The 16,246-nt window shown below is 55.6% G+C and overlaps 2 protein-coding genes across 3 annotated transcripts; one reads left to right on the top strand and one right to left on the bottom strand.

Annotated features, from left to right (window-relative positions):
* On the top strand, positions 1–9,071 carry PPP4C (protein phosphatase 4 catalytic subunit). Of its 2 annotated transcripts, none has more exons than XM_033218043.1 (9): positions 1–131; positions 354–514; positions 5,275–5,326; positions 6,237–6,287; positions 6,499–6,600; positions 7,140–7,313; positions 7,401–7,527; positions 8,349–8,538; positions 8,616–9,071. In XM_033218043.1, exons 2-9 carry the CDS (start codon positions 417–419, stop codon positions 8,743–8,745), a joined length of 924 nt encoding a protein of 307 aa, XP_033073934.1. In that variant the 5' UTR covers positions 1–131; positions 354–416; the 3' UTR covers positions 8,746–9,071. The 2 variants fall into 2 exon arrangements, with proteins under 2 accessions (XP_033073934.1, XP_033073935.1); XM_033218044.1 differs by having other exon boundaries at positions 40–131; positions 5,216–5,326.
* Positions 9,072–9,458: 387 nt separating this feature from the next.
* TBX6 (T-box transcription factor 6) lies at positions 9,459–16,224 on the bottom strand. Its single transcript, XM_033218063.1, has 8 exons — positions 15,110–16,224; positions 14,792–15,026; positions 12,988–13,255; positions 12,738–12,884; positions 12,590–12,660; positions 10,443–10,516; positions 10,177–10,387; positions 9,459–10,102 (listed from the first exon to the last, which is right to left on the bottom strand). The coding sequence occupies exons 1-8, from the start codon at positions 15,225–15,227 to the stop codon at positions 9,889–9,891; spliced, it is 1,338 nt and encodes a 445-aa protein (XP_033073954.1). The 5' UTR covers positions 15,228–16,224; the 3' UTR covers positions 9,459–9,888.
* Positions 16,225–16,246: the final 22 nt, after the last annotated feature.

The raw sequence follows: 16,246 nt of genomic DNA, 5'->3' as shown, positions 1-16,246 counted from the left end.
GCGGAACTGGCCTCCCTTTACTTCCGCGGCGGGACCGGAAGTAGAAGCGGCGGCGGCGGTGGCTGCGGCCCAAAGCGGAGTGAAGGAGGGAGGCAGGGAGCCGGAGAGCCGGAACCGGTGTCGCAGCGGCGGTAATAGTGCCAGACTCCTCTAAGTCACCGTCCTTAACGCGGGACCGCGGGGTTCGACGGGAGTTAGCGGGGTTGCGGCCAGGCCGTGGGACGCTGGGGGGTCCTGGGGCCGATGTGAGGGGAGGCGAGAGTGGGGGAGCCAGGCCGGCTCTAGAATCGAGTTGTCTGCCCCGCGCCCCGCACGGACACTCTGATCCGCGGGCTTGTCTTGGCCTTTCCCAGGAGACCCCTGTGCGGTGCGGAGGGGGCGGCGGCCCCGACTCTGACCCGCGCCGGGGGTGGGCCATGGCGGAGATCAGCGACCTGGACCGGCAGATCGAGCAGCTGCGTCGCTGCGAGCTCATCAAGGAGAGCGAAGTCAAGGCCCTGTGCGCTAAAGCCAGGTGAGCCCGTTGGCCCTGGGGAAGGGAGGCCAAGCCGCCGCCCACGGGTTCTGTCCTGGGACAAACCCAACTGAGAACTTTGGGCTTGCCTCGCCCTGGAAGCTTTCCCAGAGAGGAGCAGGATGGAACCGCTGCCCTCGAGGAAAAGCTAGCCTGCTCGGGGAAGACAGAGCGGATAAAGACACTTAAAGTATTAGACGATGTGTTTCCAGTGGAGTAAGAATGTTACATAAAGTACTTAGGAAACTCAAGGAAACAAGTCCATCTGTCGGGGGTCGGAAGCTTGTTGGAGGGGGGCCGAACTGTGGGACAGGCCTAGAATAAGGAGGTGGTAAAAGAGCCAAAAAACCAAAGTTTTAAGACAGGAAAGTTAAAAGACCCTGTGATTTATAAAAGTCTTTTAATTACAACAACCCTTAAAGGTTGGTGGTATTGTATTCATTTTACAGGTGAGAACTTTCATGTTAAAAGTTACCCACAAGTAGGGAATGGGGATTGGAAGCCAGCTCTTAGTGTCCTGTCCTTTTTCAGGCCATAATGCAAAAAGGTGTGGAGTTGGATCACTCACGTTCAGGGTGGGAGCCTGAGAAATCGTAGCAAGTAAGCCAGGGTAGAATTAAGCATGATAGGGAGGGAGGCCAGTTCAGAGTTCTGTGGGAAGTAGGATGAAGCAGTGGTTAAGGCTCTGGGTTTTGCAGTGTGAGATGGCTCTAGGTTTGAATCTGAACTCTGCCGCTTTCTAGCTGTGTTAGTGATCTTAAGGTGTCTTTATTTGTAAAGCAGAGTTAATAGTACTTAATAAGATGGTTGTGAAGATTCAGTGAGTTGGTGCTTGAGATGAGGTTAGCACAGTGTCTTGGTACAGCATACGTGCTTGATAATCACCAGGTATTCTATTTCTCTTGGAAGAGGGCAATAATGAGATGGGTTAAAACCATCAGGGAAGGCTTTTGAGTGGAGGTAGGCCTTGAAGGATGAAGATAATTTGGCTAGCTGATGGAGGCAGGGCCAGTGAGGGAAGGGACAAATGTAACAGTGGAGGCCCTGAGATGTATGGGGAACAGTCAGGGGTTTAATTATTACCTGCCTCCTCTGGGGCACTGTGATTGTGGCTTCTACCAGGCTGGAGAATTGTGGCAGAACTACCCGCAGAATTACCCTATGTTTATTGAACAATAGACATTGGCCTTTATAGGGCCACTGTTGGCCTGGCCCTGTACTGGTAAAAAACTTTTATCCATCTCTTCCCCCCAGCAATCCTGTGAGGTTGGAATCATTTGTTCCATTTTATCAAACAGGAAGCCATGACTCGTAGAGGTCTGGTGACTTGACTGAGGTCACCCACTGAGGACGTGGCAGAGCTGGGTCCTGAATCTGTGGCCCTCAGGCTCTTTGCTTGGCCCTGCCTCACATAGACTCCCTGCAGCCAGACAGGGCCTGTGAGGGGATGATGAGCAGGGTCAGCGTCTTTTTTGCCACCTGTCTGTGGCTTTTCTCTTTTGCCAGCTCAAGAAAATGTCCCTGACCAGACCAGCCCCATGGTGTTTTTCGTTTTCCCCTCTCCCTCAGTCCTGACTGGCATTTTTAGGAACTTATACCTGTTATTGCGTGGCTCTGTTCTTTAACCCCGAAGTCTTATCTCCCTCACAGGCCCTGAATCAGCGTGGTGGTGTTGGTAGACAAAGCTTGGATAGCATGCTGGAGTTTGCAGAATAGCAGAAAGTTGTGTATTCAGTCTCCATGGCTCCTTGCACCAGCCTAAGGAATAGGCAGGGTGGGCTGAGTACTTAGCCCCATTTCATAGCAGAGGAAACTGAGCCTCTGAGTAGATAATGTCTTGTCCAACTCACGCAGCTAGTCGGAGGGGAAGTTAGTTTTGCATCCAGGTTTTTAACTGTGCTCCGTGGTCACTGAGAGCCAGGCAGAGGCATTTAGATTTTGATGTGAGGTGTGAGGCAGCAGGGAGCTATGGAAGACTGAGGGGTGGAGGGTCCAGCCCAGTTGAAACTGAGTGAAACTGGGAGGTACTAGGCCAAGGCTCAGTCTGAAGCGGGGCCAGCTCTGATACCTGATTATGGCCTCCTGGGGACCCACCAGAGACCCAGGCTGAGGCTGGTAGTGTCAAGAGCACCAGCTTGCCCAGAGGGCACAGACATGCAGGTGAAACCCGTGGAAGCACAGAGGTCCGCAGTGTCTGAGCTGAAATTGCTGCTCCTAGAAATACTAGCACAGAAGAGCTGAGCTTTTGAATCAGGTGGTCTTCAGTATGAATCTTTGCCTTGTCACCTAGAAGCAATATGACCCTTGTCAAGTCACTTTCTGATTTTTTGAAATGATAATGACATGCAGTTGAGAGTCCGGGTATCTGGGCACAGGGCCTGCTGCGCTGGTAGCTGTTACTGCAGGCAGGTCATGATAGGGCTGGTGAAGTACTGCAAGTGACAGAACTGGGGCTGGAATCTGGGCCTGATTCCCAGGCCATAATGGGGTCGTGCTGGCACTGAGGGGTGCTTTTCCAAGAGCACGGGCCCTGCATGTGACCTCCCTGGGTTTCAGGTTTTCACTCAGGGTCTATGGAAGGGGCTGGCATAAATTCTTAGGAAGTTGGGCTTCTGGGTTCCAATTTAGCCACTCTCCAGCTTGCTAACCTTGACCCTGCCGCTTTCCTGTAAGCTTCGGTTTCTTTTCTTCTTCCCTTTTTTTTTTTTGAGACAGAGTTTTGCTCTTGTCGCCCAGGCTGGAGTGCGATGGCGCGATCTCAGCTCACTGCAACCTCCGCCTCCCAGGTTCAAGTGATTCTCCTACCTCAGCCTTCCAAGTAGCTGGGATTACAGGCACACACCACCGTTCCCAGCTAATTTTTGTATTTTTAGTAGAGACGGGGTTTCACCATGTTGGCCAGGATGGTCTCAATCTCTTGACCTCATGATCCACCTGCCTTGGCTTCCCAAAGTGCTGGGATTACAGGCATGAGCCACCGTGCCTGACCTAGCTTCGGTTTCTTTACTGTTACATGAGGCTGAAGAGAACCTCACCAGTCTGTTGGAAAGGTCACTGTGAGCAGTTGATGGGGAAGGATGTTCAGCACAAGAAGCAGTGCCAGTGGGACAGTACAGGTGCTGGTGTGGCCTCCCGGACCACCGCCAGTGCCGCCTCCTTTTCCCAGAAAGCCAGGGAGACCTCCTTCGTGCTGCCTCTGCCATACAGAGCAAGGGGCCTAAGTGAATCCTCCTGTCCACTGAGCTCAGGAAACCCATTCTAAGGGAAGAGATTGGCAGAAAGAGGGGGGCCAGGCGAATTGGGCTTCCCACATCAGAATATCTTGATAAAGAATCAAACCCTAGAGCCAGGCTTCCCTGGTTCACATCCCACCTGTGTTACTGGCACCAAGCCAGCCTTCTCCCATGCTTCAATTTCTTCATCTGTGTACTGGGAATCATAGTACCTACCTGCCAAGCCCTTAATAACATTCCTGGCACACAGTGTGAGCTCAAATGTTCACTGATGCTATTACCAGGCAAAATTTGCAAATATAGTATTGCTTAAATTGGGTGTCTATAGGCTGGGTGCAGTGGCTCACGCCTGTAGTCCCAGCACTTTGGGAGGCAGAGGTGGGTGGATCACCTGAGGTCAGGAGTTCGAGACCAGCCTGGACAACATAGTGCAACCCCGTCTCCACTAAAAATACAAAAATCAGCCAGGTGTGGTGGTGCACGCCTGTAATCCCAGCTACTTGGGAGGTTGAAGCAGGAGAATCGCTTGAACCCAGGAGGCAGAGGTTGCAGTGAGCAAAGATGGCACCACAGCACTCCAGACTGGGCAATGGAGCCAGACTCTGTCTCAAAAAAAAAAAAAAGAAAGAAATTGGGTGTCTTACCTGGCAAAGTGATTTCATCTCCTGCTCACTTAAGTAGAAGTAGACTGCACCGCAAGGAGAAATAGAAAATATTTAAGTCCTCATAGTTGTAAAGAAATATTGAACACATGGCAAGAGCATCTCACTTTTTTGTTTTTTTTTTTTTTTTTGAGACAGCCTTGCTCTGTCGCCCAGACTGGAATACAGTGGCCTAATCTCGGCTCACTGCAACCCCCGTCTACCAGGTTCAAGCAATTCTCCTGCCTCAGTCCCCTGAGTAGCTGGGATTACAAGCACGCACCACCACGCCTGGCTAATTTTTGTATTTTTAGTAGAGATGGGGTTTCACCATGTTGGTCAGGCTGGTCTCGAACTCGTGACCTCGTGATCTGCGCGCCTTGGCCTCCCAAAGTGCTAGGATTACAGGTGTGAGCCACCGTGCCTGGCCAAGAGCACGTCACTTTGAAGGTGCATCCACTGGTAGGCCTGTCCTGGGCGCCTACCCTTGTATCTGGATAGCCTGGGAGAAGGGCTCTGTGACTGGCCAAGAGTTACTTAAGCTGTGCTGTGGAGAGGATGGGGAGACCCGCCTCCCAGGAGTGAGTCCTGGATGCGGAAGACGGAGCAGCAGGGGGAGTCAGGGCTGGAAAAGTCCCAGCCTGCTCAGAAGGCCTGGAACGCTGGAATAAGAGCTTGGACTTTGTCCTTTTGGCAGCAGGGAGCCACGAAAGGGTGTTGCATGCTGGAGGGCTGTGGCCAGCCTGTTCTGGGGAGACTGTACGCTTCACTCCTGCCCCCTGGAGGTTCAAGAACCGCCTCATATCCTCCCCTCCCTGCCAAAAAAGGTCAGGAATTGGGCTGGGCTGGCCTGGCTGTGGTGACCCTGGTCTTCTCCTGTCTCCAGAGAGATCTTGGTAGAGGAGAGCAACGTGCAGAGAGTGGACTCGCCAGTCACAGTGAGTACCTGCTGTCCCTGCAGAGCCGGGCCTGGTCTTTTAGGCACATGGACTTTCCTGTTCATTTTGGGGGCTCTATAAGCCCACCCCTAAGCCTCTTTTGTCTGTCCTTTCCCTCATCTTCAAGGGAGCACTGTTATAAGAAGTGGGGGTTGCTGTGCACGGTGGCTCACACCTGTAATCCCAGCACTTTGGGAGGGCAAGATGGGCACATCACTTGAGGTCAGGAGTTCCAGACCAGCCTGGCCAACATGGCGAAACCCCGTCTCTACTAAAAATACAAAAATTAGCCACGTGTGGTGGCAAGTGCCTGTAATCCCAGCTCCTTGGGAGGCTGAGGCAGGAGAATCGCTTGAACCTGGGAGGTGGAGATTGCAGTGAGCCGAGATCGGGCCACTGCCCTCCAGCCTGGGTGACAGAGGGAGACTGTGTCTCAAGAGAAAGAAAGAGAGAGAGAGAGAGAGGAAGGAATGAAGAAAAAAAGAAAAGAGAAAAAGAAAAAGGAAAGAAAGAGGGGTATGGGAAGGGACTTTGGATTTGTTAGTGGAGATTCTTGGCTGGGGCAGAGGGACTCCTATTTGGTGAGTGATTCTGCTCACATTTCTCCAGGGCTCTGTGTTAGTAACTTGATTCTGGGTACTTTGAGGGGAGTAGAGAGAGGAGGGGGTCGGGACATCTACCTGGAAGGACTTAGTTCTAGCTCTTGCATACAGAATAGTTGGTACTCAGCATGGGACAACGGGTGTGTTTCTGGACCAGACTGACTTGAGGTGGGAGAGGAGAATTTTGGCCCTAGGAAGTAGAGGTGTAGCCAAGAGCGATAAAGCTCCCTAAAGCAGCGGGTGTTTGGAGGGTCGTCCCTGGTAACTCCCACTGCTCGAGTTCCAACCCCCCTCTTCCTGCTCCCCAGGTGTGCGGTGACATCCATGGACAATTCTATGACCTCAAAGAGCTGTTCAGAGTAAGTGTGTGGCCAATACTGCGAAATGTAACCGGGGGATAACTAGAAGACCCTTTTAATCAAGGGTGGGAGCCTTAATTTGGGGCGTGGAGTGGGGGCAAGAGGCCCCGAGTTAGATGGGCGGTTGTGGAAGAAGGGCCTCTGCTGGACAGAAACAGGTAGGGGGTAGGGGACTGTTTAGGACAGGGCAAAACTTTCTACTTCCCCACAGGTGGGTGGCGATGTCCCTGAGACCAACTACCTCTTCATGGGGGACTTTGTGGACCGTGGCTTCTACAGCGTCGAAACGTTCCTCCTGCTGCTGGCACTTAAGGTGGTAGTCCCCGGCTTCTGCATCCCCAACCTGGGCCACCTTGGGTTGGGCCTGTCTTAGTCCGTTCCACCCTCATCTCCTACCGTGACCAGCCCCACCTTGGAGCTATGTCACTGATGATGGACCGATTCTGCTTTTGGGGGTGGTCAGAGACTCGGGGGTGGTGGTGGTGAGGCCAGTGGGGCAGCATTCTGGGAGGGGCAGAGGCTCACTGTTGTGAATGTGGCAGGTCATTGATGCCACTGGTGGGAGAGGCAGTGTGGGGCCAGATGACAAAGGTCCTGGGTGCCTTGCTAGGGACCCGGTCTCTGTCTGGCAGGTGAAAGAAGAGCCATTAGGTTCATAGTTGATGGGGATGGGTCAGGTTTACATTCTCTGGAGGGGTCCTGCAGGCCTGGGAGGTGGCTGATGCCACACGATCAGGCGAGAGGTTCCAGGAGTGTGCTGGGCAGTGGTTGTGAGGATGGCATGAGGAGGTCAGAGGGGAATGTGTGGAGAGACCATCTAGGCGCCAGCCCCGGCTTGGTGGCCACCCCCAGGTTCGCTATCCTGACCGCATCACGCTCATCCGGGGCAACCATGAGAGTCGCCAGATCACGCAGGTCTACGGATTCTATGATGAGTGCCTGCGCAAGTATGGCTCGGTGACTGTGTGGCGCTACTGCACCGAGATCTTCGACTACCTCAGCCTGTCAGCCATCATCGATGGCAAGGTAGGCCAGCTCAGGGCTCCATGGGACGGGGAGAGGAGGGGGGCTCCAGGCCTCAGCCCCGCCCTCTTTCCTTGCTGTCCCCTGTAGATCTTCTGTGTGCACGGGGGTCTCTCCCCCTCCATCCAGACCCTGGATCAGATTCGGACAATTGACCGAAAGCAAGAGGTGCCTCATGATGGGCCCATGTGTGACCTCCTCTGGTCTGACCCAGAAGGTGAGGGCATGTGGGCAGGGGCAGGCAGGGACAGTCAGGAGGGGTTGGGAAAGAGAGGGAGCAGGGCTGGCCTTCACTGGCATCTGTCCTCCACCTACCAAATGGCTGGAACCCTGGAGGTTGAGCAGGGAGGCCTGCATGGCAGATGCTTTGAATGCACAGTGGCTTGGGGCATGGCTCAGAGGGCTGTGGAGGACAACTAAGTCATTGCTCCCTGAAGTGAAGGGGTCTTAGAACATGACAGCAGCTTCTTCAGAGGTCAGAACCCCAGAATGATAGCCCCCTGAGACCCCTCATTTTGTGGGTTCTCCACTAGTGTAGAGCAGAGCTGAGATTTAAAGTCAGGTCTTCTGAGGACCAGCCAGAGTTCCTGTTGTCACACATACACACAGGCACACACGCACACACACTCTCTCTGTCTGCTCCATCATAGCCACACGCACACGAGGCCTCTGCTCCACAGCCACACACACACAGACACACACATGCAGCCACTGCTCCACAGCCACTCCCGACCGCTCTGTGACAGCACCGGGTGCCCTTCTGTCTCTGGGAGCACCCCTTTCACTCCTGTGTGCTGTTTGGCCAGGGATTGTATGATCACTGTCATTATGAGGGGGGTCCCAGCCATTGGGCATTCTTTCTCCTCTAGAGCTCATCTGCCCCTACATTTGCTGTCCTGGTCCCCGCCATCCCACACACCATATTCAGGTGCCTCTGGTGGACTTGGGGAGGGGCCAGGCTGCTCACCCTCAAGGGGCAGCGCTGGCAGCCAGAGAAGCCTGAGGACATCCCTCTCCATCCCTCCCTTGCCCCATCAGACACCACAGGCTGGGGCGTGAGCCCCCGAGGGGCTGGCTACCTATTTGGCAGTGATGTGGTGGCCCAGTTCAATGCAGCCAACGACATTGACATGATCTGCCGTGCCCACCAACTGGTGATGGAAGGTTACAAGTGGCACTTCAATGAGACCGTGCTCACTGTGTGGTCGGCACCCAACTACTGCTACCGGTGAGCCGGCTGGGCCGGGCTGGGAGGGGCGGGCATCTGAGCCGAGCTGCTTCTGACCCTGCTGCCCCTCCTTCCAGCTGTGGAAATGTAGCAGCCATCTTGGAGCTGGACGAGCATCTCCAGAAAGATTTCATCATCTTTGAGGCCGCTCCCCAAGAGACACGGGGCATCCCCTCCAAGAAGCCCGTGGCTGACTACTTCCTGTGACCCCCCCACCCCAGCCCCTGCCCCTGCCCCCTACAGCCCTTCTGGCCCTCGGACCACTGTGACTCTGCCTTCTTCCTCAGACAGAGGCTGGGCGTTGTGGGGGGAGCTGTCCCGGCTCTGCTCTCCCCCAAGAGGGTGCTTCGAGGGTGAGGACTTCTCTGGAGAGGCCTGGAGACCCAGCTCCATGTTCCTCCTCTCTCTCCCCACTTGAACCATGAAGTTTCCAATAATTTTTTTCTTTTTTTCTTTTTTTTCTGTTTGTTTTTAGATAAAAATTTTGAGAAAAAAATGAAAAAAAAAATTCTAATAAAAGAAGAAAAATGGTTTTTGAGTTTTTGCCAGACTTGGTTGGGAATGCACAGGGTTGCTGGCCTGGGACCTGGGGTGGACCTCAGGGCCTTGACTGCCTCAGGGCCCCGACCTGCCAGGAGGGCCAGGCTCAGGCCAGTCAGCTTGCCCAGGGCCTCCAGGGGCCGCTGCCTGCTGGCTTCCCCAGTGCTAGGGAGAGGGCTCTGTTCTCACGGCAGCCTTATTAACAGCATCACGAGATTCTGATTTCTCCATTTTTCTGAAGAAGAGATGGGCCTAGAGAGCCGGTAGATTTCGTGCTAGGTCAGGCAGCTGGAAACACAGGTTTAGATCTGGGTCTGGGTCTCCTAGCAAAGCCTTTGCTCACCCAGCCCCGCCCAGGGCCAAACACAGTAGCTTCAATGTTTCCTGAGCATGGATGGCTTTTGAGTTTTATTAACAAAAATACTCTGGTCCCAGAACAACAGACTGGTGTGGCCTGCACCAGTGGTGTGGGGATGGGGATTGAGCCCCTCCAAGAGCTCACAGGGGGACCCGGTAGGTGGGGATACTGGTCTGTAGCCCCATTTGGCCAGGCAGAGCCCCTTCCATTCACACGGAGGTGAGAGCCGGGAAGGGGAAGCCGGCCCCAGCTGGACTCCCAGCAGCCTTGGTTGGGCTTTGAAGCCAGAGCGGGGTGGGAGTGAAATCAAGGTGTGAAGTTGTGGGGGGTGGTGGGCAGGCCCAAGGCAGCCATTTGGTGTGGGGGATGGGGCCAGTGGAGGTGAGGGGGCTCCAGGGCTGGGGGAAGGGAGCAGGAGGTTTGTGATGGAGGCAGAGGGGCCCAGCAATGGCTCAGTACATGGGTTTGGAGCCCACATCCAGATAGCCCCCAGGCCCGGGGTATGGTAAAGGGAAGGGGCCCCCTTGGAGAAAGTGCGGGGCGAAGGGTGCCGCCGGCGGAGCCGCTGGGTACCCGGAGCCCCCTGGCCCGGGTGGCAGCTCCAGAAATGCAGCCGAGTAGGGGGCTGAGCGCCCAGAGTCTGGAGCTTCCGGGAAGCTGGGGCTCCTGACATGGGAGAGAAGGATGTCAGAGCAAGGCAGAGGGTCCCGCAGCCCCGCCTGGTCCCCTGTCCCACTCACCTGGTGGGAAGGTGACTGGGGGCCCCGTGGAAAGCCGCAGGGTGCATGAGGTAGGCCTCGGCACTGGGGCCACCACACGGAGGTGCCAGGGCAGTGGTGACTTCCCCGGGGGCTGAGGCCTGTTCTGGGTCTGATTCATGAATGTCTCCACCCAGAGTGGAGTCGCAGGGACCACCTGGTGTGTCCGGGGAGAGGGAAGGGAGAGGTTGGGCTAGGGAGGATCCATGTCTCAGGCCTGGCCCCGTCGCCATCGGAACTATACTCACCTCCGCTCCCACAGGCCTCCGTGGCTGCTGGCTCCGGGCCCCGCAGTTTCCTCTTCACACGGGCGTCTCGCTCCCTGGGGAACAGTGGTGGTGGTGATGATGATGACGGTGATGGCCATGGTGATGGTAATAACAGTACTTACCCAGTGCCAGGCATTTCACCCTCCCCTTACCCAGTGCCAGGCATTTCACCCTCCCCTTACCCAGTGCCAGGCATTTCACCCTCCCAGGGACCCTGTCGGGTAGGGGCCATCATTATACCCATTTTACACATGAAGAAACTGAAGGCCAGAAAATTAAATAACTAGAAAGTGGCAGAGCTGGAATTTTGTCTCTGCTCAAGCTTGTCCATGCTTTCCTATTGTGTTTAGTATCAACGGAAACTCCTTCCCAGAGGCAAGGCCAGGGCACGGTCGCACCTAGCTCATCCTTCTGCCCCATATCCACTCTCAGCCATTCTCTGGAATCCTCTTCTGTCCCCTCTTCACCTGCTGAACTCATCCTTTTTCTTTCCATTTTTAAAATTTGAGATGGGGTTTTGCTATGTTGCCCAGGCTGGAGTGCAGTCTGGAGTGCAGTGACAGTCACAGCTCACTGCATCCTCCAACTCCTGGGCTCAAGTGATCTTTCCATCTCAGCCTCTTAAAGCGCTGTGACTACAGGCATGAGCCACCAAACCTATCCTTGCCTTAGTGCAAATGCAAGTTCCTCAAGGAATTCCTCCTTGACCTCTGAGAGCACACACCCCTCCCTCATAACATCTGTCACAGTTCTGCTTTTGCATTTGATGGAGTGACTCCTTGGTTCATGTCTGTCTCTTCTGACAAACTGGAAGCTCCTTGAGGGCAGGGCCAGCTCTGAGGGGCTGCACTTGGAACAGTTCCCATGGCCTTATGGAACCTTTACTGTCCAACATAACCTGGCTTCCCCTCCCCCTGCCTGACTCCTACTCACTCCACTGCAGCCACGCCACAGGCACAGCCCCACCTCAGGGCCTTTGCACGTGCTGTTCCCACTCCCTAGTGTGCTTTGCCAGATGCCCACCTGGCTCCCTCCCATACTTCCTTTAGCTCTTTCTCAAGTGTCTTCCTGCCGAGGCCTTTTCAGGCCTCTTATCTAATAGCTCACCCCAGTCCTTTCCTGTTTATTTCTCTTATCCTTTTTTTCTTTCTTTCTTTTTTGTGTGTGTGTGTGTGTGTGTGTGTGTGTGTGTGTGACACAGTTTTTTCTTTCTTTCTTTCTTTTTTGATATGAAGTTTTACTCTTGTTGCCTAGGCTGGAATGCAATGGCACAATCTCGACTCACTGCAACCTCCACCTCCTGGGTTCAAGAGATTCTCCTGCCTCAGCTTCCCGAGTAGTTGGGATTACAGGCGTGTGCCACCATGCCTGGCTAATTTTTTTTTTTTTTTTTTTTTTGAGACAGAGTCTCGCTCTGTCGTCTGGGCTGGAGTGCAGTGGCCGGATCTCGGCTCACTGCAAGCTCCACCTCCCGGGTTCACGCCATTCTCCTGCCTCAGCCTCCCGAGTAGCTGGGACTACAGGCGCCTGCCACCTCGCCCGGCTAGTTTTTTGTATTTTTTTTTAGTAGAGACGGGGTTTCACCGGGTTAGCCAGGATGGTCTCGATCTCCTGACCTCGTGATCCGCCCGTCTCGGCCTCCCAAAGTGCTGGGATTATAGGCTTGAGCCACCGCGCCCGGCCCTAATTTTTGTATTTTTAGTAGAAACAGGGTTTCACCGTGTTGGCAGGCTGGTCTCAAACTTCTGACCTCAGGTGATCTGCCCGCCTCAGCCTCCCAGGGTGCTGGAATTACAGAAGCAAGCCACCGCACCCGATCTCTCTTCTCTTTAGAATCGCTTCCTAACAGATGGCATTTTATTTATTTCTCTTGTCTGCTTGTCTACTCTCCCCACTAGAAATCAGTTCCATGAGGGCTGGGGCTTTGGTTTACTTTGTTTGATTTATCTCCAGTGCCTGGAACTGTCCCTGGCACATAGCAGGTACTATATAAGTATTTGCTGAGTCAGTGAATGAATGTTTTTACTTACCACTGTATTCCTGATGTCCAGCACGGTGCCTGGCACACAGTGAGTGATTAATAAACATTTGTTGAATGCATGAACGAATGAATGAACAACTCCCACCTCTTACAGTTTCTGCCGTTCTCCCGGAAGCCTTTGGCAAAGGGATTGGCTGCAATCTTCAGTTGTGTGATCTGGGGACACACATCCAGGGTCAAAGCAACTGTGGTCTGGGCAGGGCGCCACCACCCCCTCAAGCAGGGGCACTCACCCGTGGGTTCTGGTAGGCTGTCACGGAGATGAATGTGGTCTCCGGGAAGCGGAAGGAAGCCATGCCCCCCCAGTGCTGGCTGCAGAGCTGGGCTGCCCGAACTAGGTGTATGCGGGGTTGGTACTTGTGCATGGAGTGCAGGATCAGCTGGGAGGGAGGAAATGGGAGTGATTCCCTGCCCTGTGCCCCAGCCTTGGCCTCCCTTCTAGCACCCCCCAACCCTATCCTGGAGTCCCAGCCTGGGCCTCACGTGGCCGTGGGGGTCCAGCGTGCTGTTGGTGAGCTTGACACGATGGAAAGACACAGGCTGCCGCATCCAGTGTGCACCAGTGGCAGGAGAGTCGGGGTGAATGTAAACACGGTCGGGCAGGCGGGGCTCTGCCTTGCCACTGGGCTCCCACCGCCGGCCCTGCCAGCGATAGCGAGCCCCGTCCACCGGAACCACATCCAGAAGAAACAAGTAACGGGCCTCGGGGTCCAGGCCAGTGACTGACACTCGGCAGGCAGGGAACATGCGCCTGTGCAAGGGAGGGGACAGGAGAGGCCTGGAGCTACCCACTGGCCAGGGGTGGGCCCAGCACCAGTAACGGGACATAGCAGCAGGCTCCCCAGAGCTGTCAGAGAAACATCAAGGGAGGTGGAATTAGAACCCAGAGGGCAGGCCGGAGGCTGTGGCTCACACCTCTAATTCCAATACTTTGGGAGGCCAAGGTGAGAGGATCTCTTGAGTCCAGGAATTCAAGACCAGCTTGGGCAACACAGAAAGACCCCATCTCTACAAAAAATTTAAAAGTTAGCCAGGCATGGTGGTGCACACTGATAGTCCCAGTTACTACAGAGGCTGAGGCAGGAGGGTCACTTGAGCCTGGGAGGTCAAGACTACAGTGAGCCACAATTGCACCACTGCACTCCAGCCTGGGCAACAGGGCAAGACCCTGTCTCTGAAAAAGGAAAAAGGGCAGGGGGCAGTGGCTCACGCCTGTAATCTCAGCACTTTAGGAAGCTGAGGCGAGATCATGAGGTCAGAAATTTGAGACCAGCCTGGCTAATATGGTGAAACACTGTCTCTACTAAAAATACAAAAATTAGCCAGGTGTGGTGGTGTGTGCCTGTAGTCCCAGCTACTCGGGAGGCTGAGGCAGGAGAATCGCTTGAATCCAGGAAGCAGAGGTTGTGGTGAGCTGACGAGATAGCGCCACTGCACTCCAGCCTGGGCAACAGAGCGAGACTCCATCTCGAAAAATAAAAATAAAAAAAAAGAACCCAGAGGGCAGGATCTTAGATCTGGAAGGTTTTCTTGTCTCATTTTACATTTGGGGAAACAGGACAGACAGGTTAAGCGATCTGTCACACAGCAGGTTAGGAACAGAGCCATGACTCCTACCCCTCAAAGTGTATTTGCAGAAGCAGGGGTGACTAACTTTCTTGCTAGGAGCTTCCTGTCCCCACCCTCCTCTCCTCCCCTGATGTCCAGCACCAGAATCTGCAGCTCTTAGATGAATTTGCTTTAGAAAAAATATACCCTGCCTGCAGTAGGGCTGAGGACTTTCCATGCTAGGGCTTGAGCTCCTGCCCTAAAGACCTCGTCTCAGACCACACACTGACCGCGTCCCTGCCTCTAGGGTGACCCTGGACCTAGATACACTGACTCCTATTCAGGCTGCACACTGATCCCCAAGCCTGGCCAGATTTCCCTGATGCTGGTCACTGGGCTGGCCCTTGACCCCCTGTCCTTGTCTGGACGCTGGTCTAGGCCACACACTAACCTATAACCCAGCGGGACTTCCTGACCCTGCCCCAGACTGACCCATGACCCTTGCCATAGATTGGTCCCTAAACTCAGCCACAGACTCCGCAGACTGGCCCTTAACCCTTGTCACAGAATGACTCCTGATTCCAGCCACAGAGTAACCCCTGCCCCAGGCCATAGTCAGATTCTAAGCCTAGGCAGAACTCTAGCCCCTAGGGAACCTCCCAGACCTAGCCCCTCCCCAGGGACTCTGCTTTTCCCAAGAGACCCCCACCAGAAACACGGACCCTGACCAGCCCCTCACCTCCCAGCTTTGGTGATGATCATTTCTGTTCCCACAGAGCTGAACTCCTTCCATAGCTCCCGGTTCTCCAGGCTCAGGCTGACCCCAGGGAGGGAATGGAGGGCCTCTGGAGCTGATGGGGCCGGCTCAGTGCCCATGGCAGGGGGCAGAAGGGGCAGAGGTGGGTGCGCGGCCAGGGTGCGGGGAGCAGCCTCCATCCCGGAGAGGAAGCAATCCAGTTTGGGGGTGTCCAGGTCTGGAAGCCGGGGAAGAATGAGGAGCCAGCCGAGGGCCCCAGCCTCCCTATTCTCCTACCCAGGAGCTGGTCCCAACGCTCACCGGGGTAGCGGTAGCCCTCTGCTAGGCCGGGTGGGAAGCTGGAGTCTGCCCCAGGTTGGGCGGGCCCCAGGCGGTAGCCGGCCCCCAGGGACGGGTACAACTCTCGTGGATGGTACATGTTGTAGTTCCGTCTGGCCTCAGGTCTCGCTGCCTAGAACCCCCGGTGCTGCGAGATGCCCCCTTTATAGCTCACAGCTCAGCCCCTTCCAGACCCAGGATCACAGCCCCTCCCCTCTTTGGGGCCCTGGATTTGGGCTGGGGTGGAGACCCCTGGGGCCTCGAAGGGGTCCGAGCAGGGGCCGGATACCTGGGTACGGTCCCCTCCTTCCCTCCCTCCCCACCCCGGGCGGCTTCATTAGCCTCGACCCCCTGCCCCCTCATTACATAATTAACTCCTCGGCTTGATTGATCCCCGGGGCTCGGACAGGGACGCAGTTTGGCGCTTCCGGCCAGCTGGTCCCCGTTCCCACGGGGGGGAGCCCCGGCTAGGGATAAGCTGGGGGGCGGGGCCTGGAACCTGGACGGAGCCTGGAGTCCCGGGACACACCTTGGCGTCCCCGACCTTCTGGCAGGTGACCGCCCTCCGCCCCCCTTCACTTGGAGGCCAGGCCCTGGAGGGAAGCAGCATGACCAGAGGGAAAGTGCAGGCTGGAGGGATGCGGCCTGAGCTGACTTCACAGGGCACTCGGGGTCGCGAGGAGGCCGCAGCCCAGTCCCGAGCACCGTAGTCCTCCCTGGTCCCCATACTTAAAAAAAAAACCTCCACCCTGAGCCAAGCCTCCAATGTTCGGAGGCGCGCACAGTCCGACAGCTTCTGACGCCTCGCGCCTGGGTTTCCCAGAAGGTCCCACGCTGGGGAACCCTCGGAACTACACTTCCCGGCAGGCCCAGAGTTGAGGCGCGCCCGAAGGAGCCGGACGGACCACGCGGGGGCCGCTGGAAGTTGTAGTCCGGCCGCGAGGGGGCTGCGAGGCCGGCGACGCGGTTGCCTCCCTGGGGCGCTGTCCCCAGGCGGCGGCCAAATGCTGCAGATGAGCACACGCAGATCAGGCGAGGTCACCGCGTAGGCAGCCAGAGTGGGCTCAGGGCCTCCGCCGGCAGTGAGACCGCCTCGGTTCTTGGAGACCCAGCTTGAAC

Source organism: Trachypithecus francoisi, unplaced genomic scaffold (genome assembly GCF_009764315.1).
Source record: "Trachypithecus francoisi isolate TF-2019V2 unplaced genomic scaffold, Tfra_2.0 Lachesis_group10, whole genome shotgun sequence".
Lineage (NCBI taxonomy): Eukaryota > Metazoa > Chordata > Mammalia > Primates > Cercopithecidae > Trachypithecus > Trachypithecus francoisi.
Note: the sequence above shows the minus strand (reverse complement) of the source record. Positions and strands in the feature narration are given on the sequence as shown.

Excerpts from the sequence above, each read along its gene's own strand:
- PPP4C (XM_033218043.1), top strand. The coding sequence starts at position 417 with ATGGCGGAGATCAGCGACCTGGACCGGCAGATCGAGCAGCTGCGTCGC. Across the intron at positions 6,288-6,498 it reads ACCTCAAAGAGCTGTTCAGA|GTGGGTGGCGATGTCCCTGA; the intron begins GTAAGTGTGTGG and ends ACTTCCCCACAG. Across the intron at positions 7,528-8,348 it reads CCTCTGGTCTGACCCAGAAG|ACACCACAGGCTGGGGCGTG; the intron begins GTGAGGGCATGT and ends TTGCCCCATCAG.
- TBX6 (XM_033218063.1), bottom strand. The coding sequence starts at position 15,227 with ATGTACCATCCACGAGAGTTGTACCCGTCCCTGGGGGCCGGCTACCGC. Across the intron at positions 12,885-12,987 it reads CGCTGGACCCCCACGGCCAC|CTGATCCTGCACTCCATGCA; the intron begins GTGAGGCCCAGG and ends CCTCCCTCCCAG. Across the intron at positions 10,517-12,589 it reads AACGGCAGAAACTGTAAGAG|GGAGCGAGACGCCCGTGTGA; the intron begins GTGGGAGTTGTT and ends ACTGTTCCCCAG.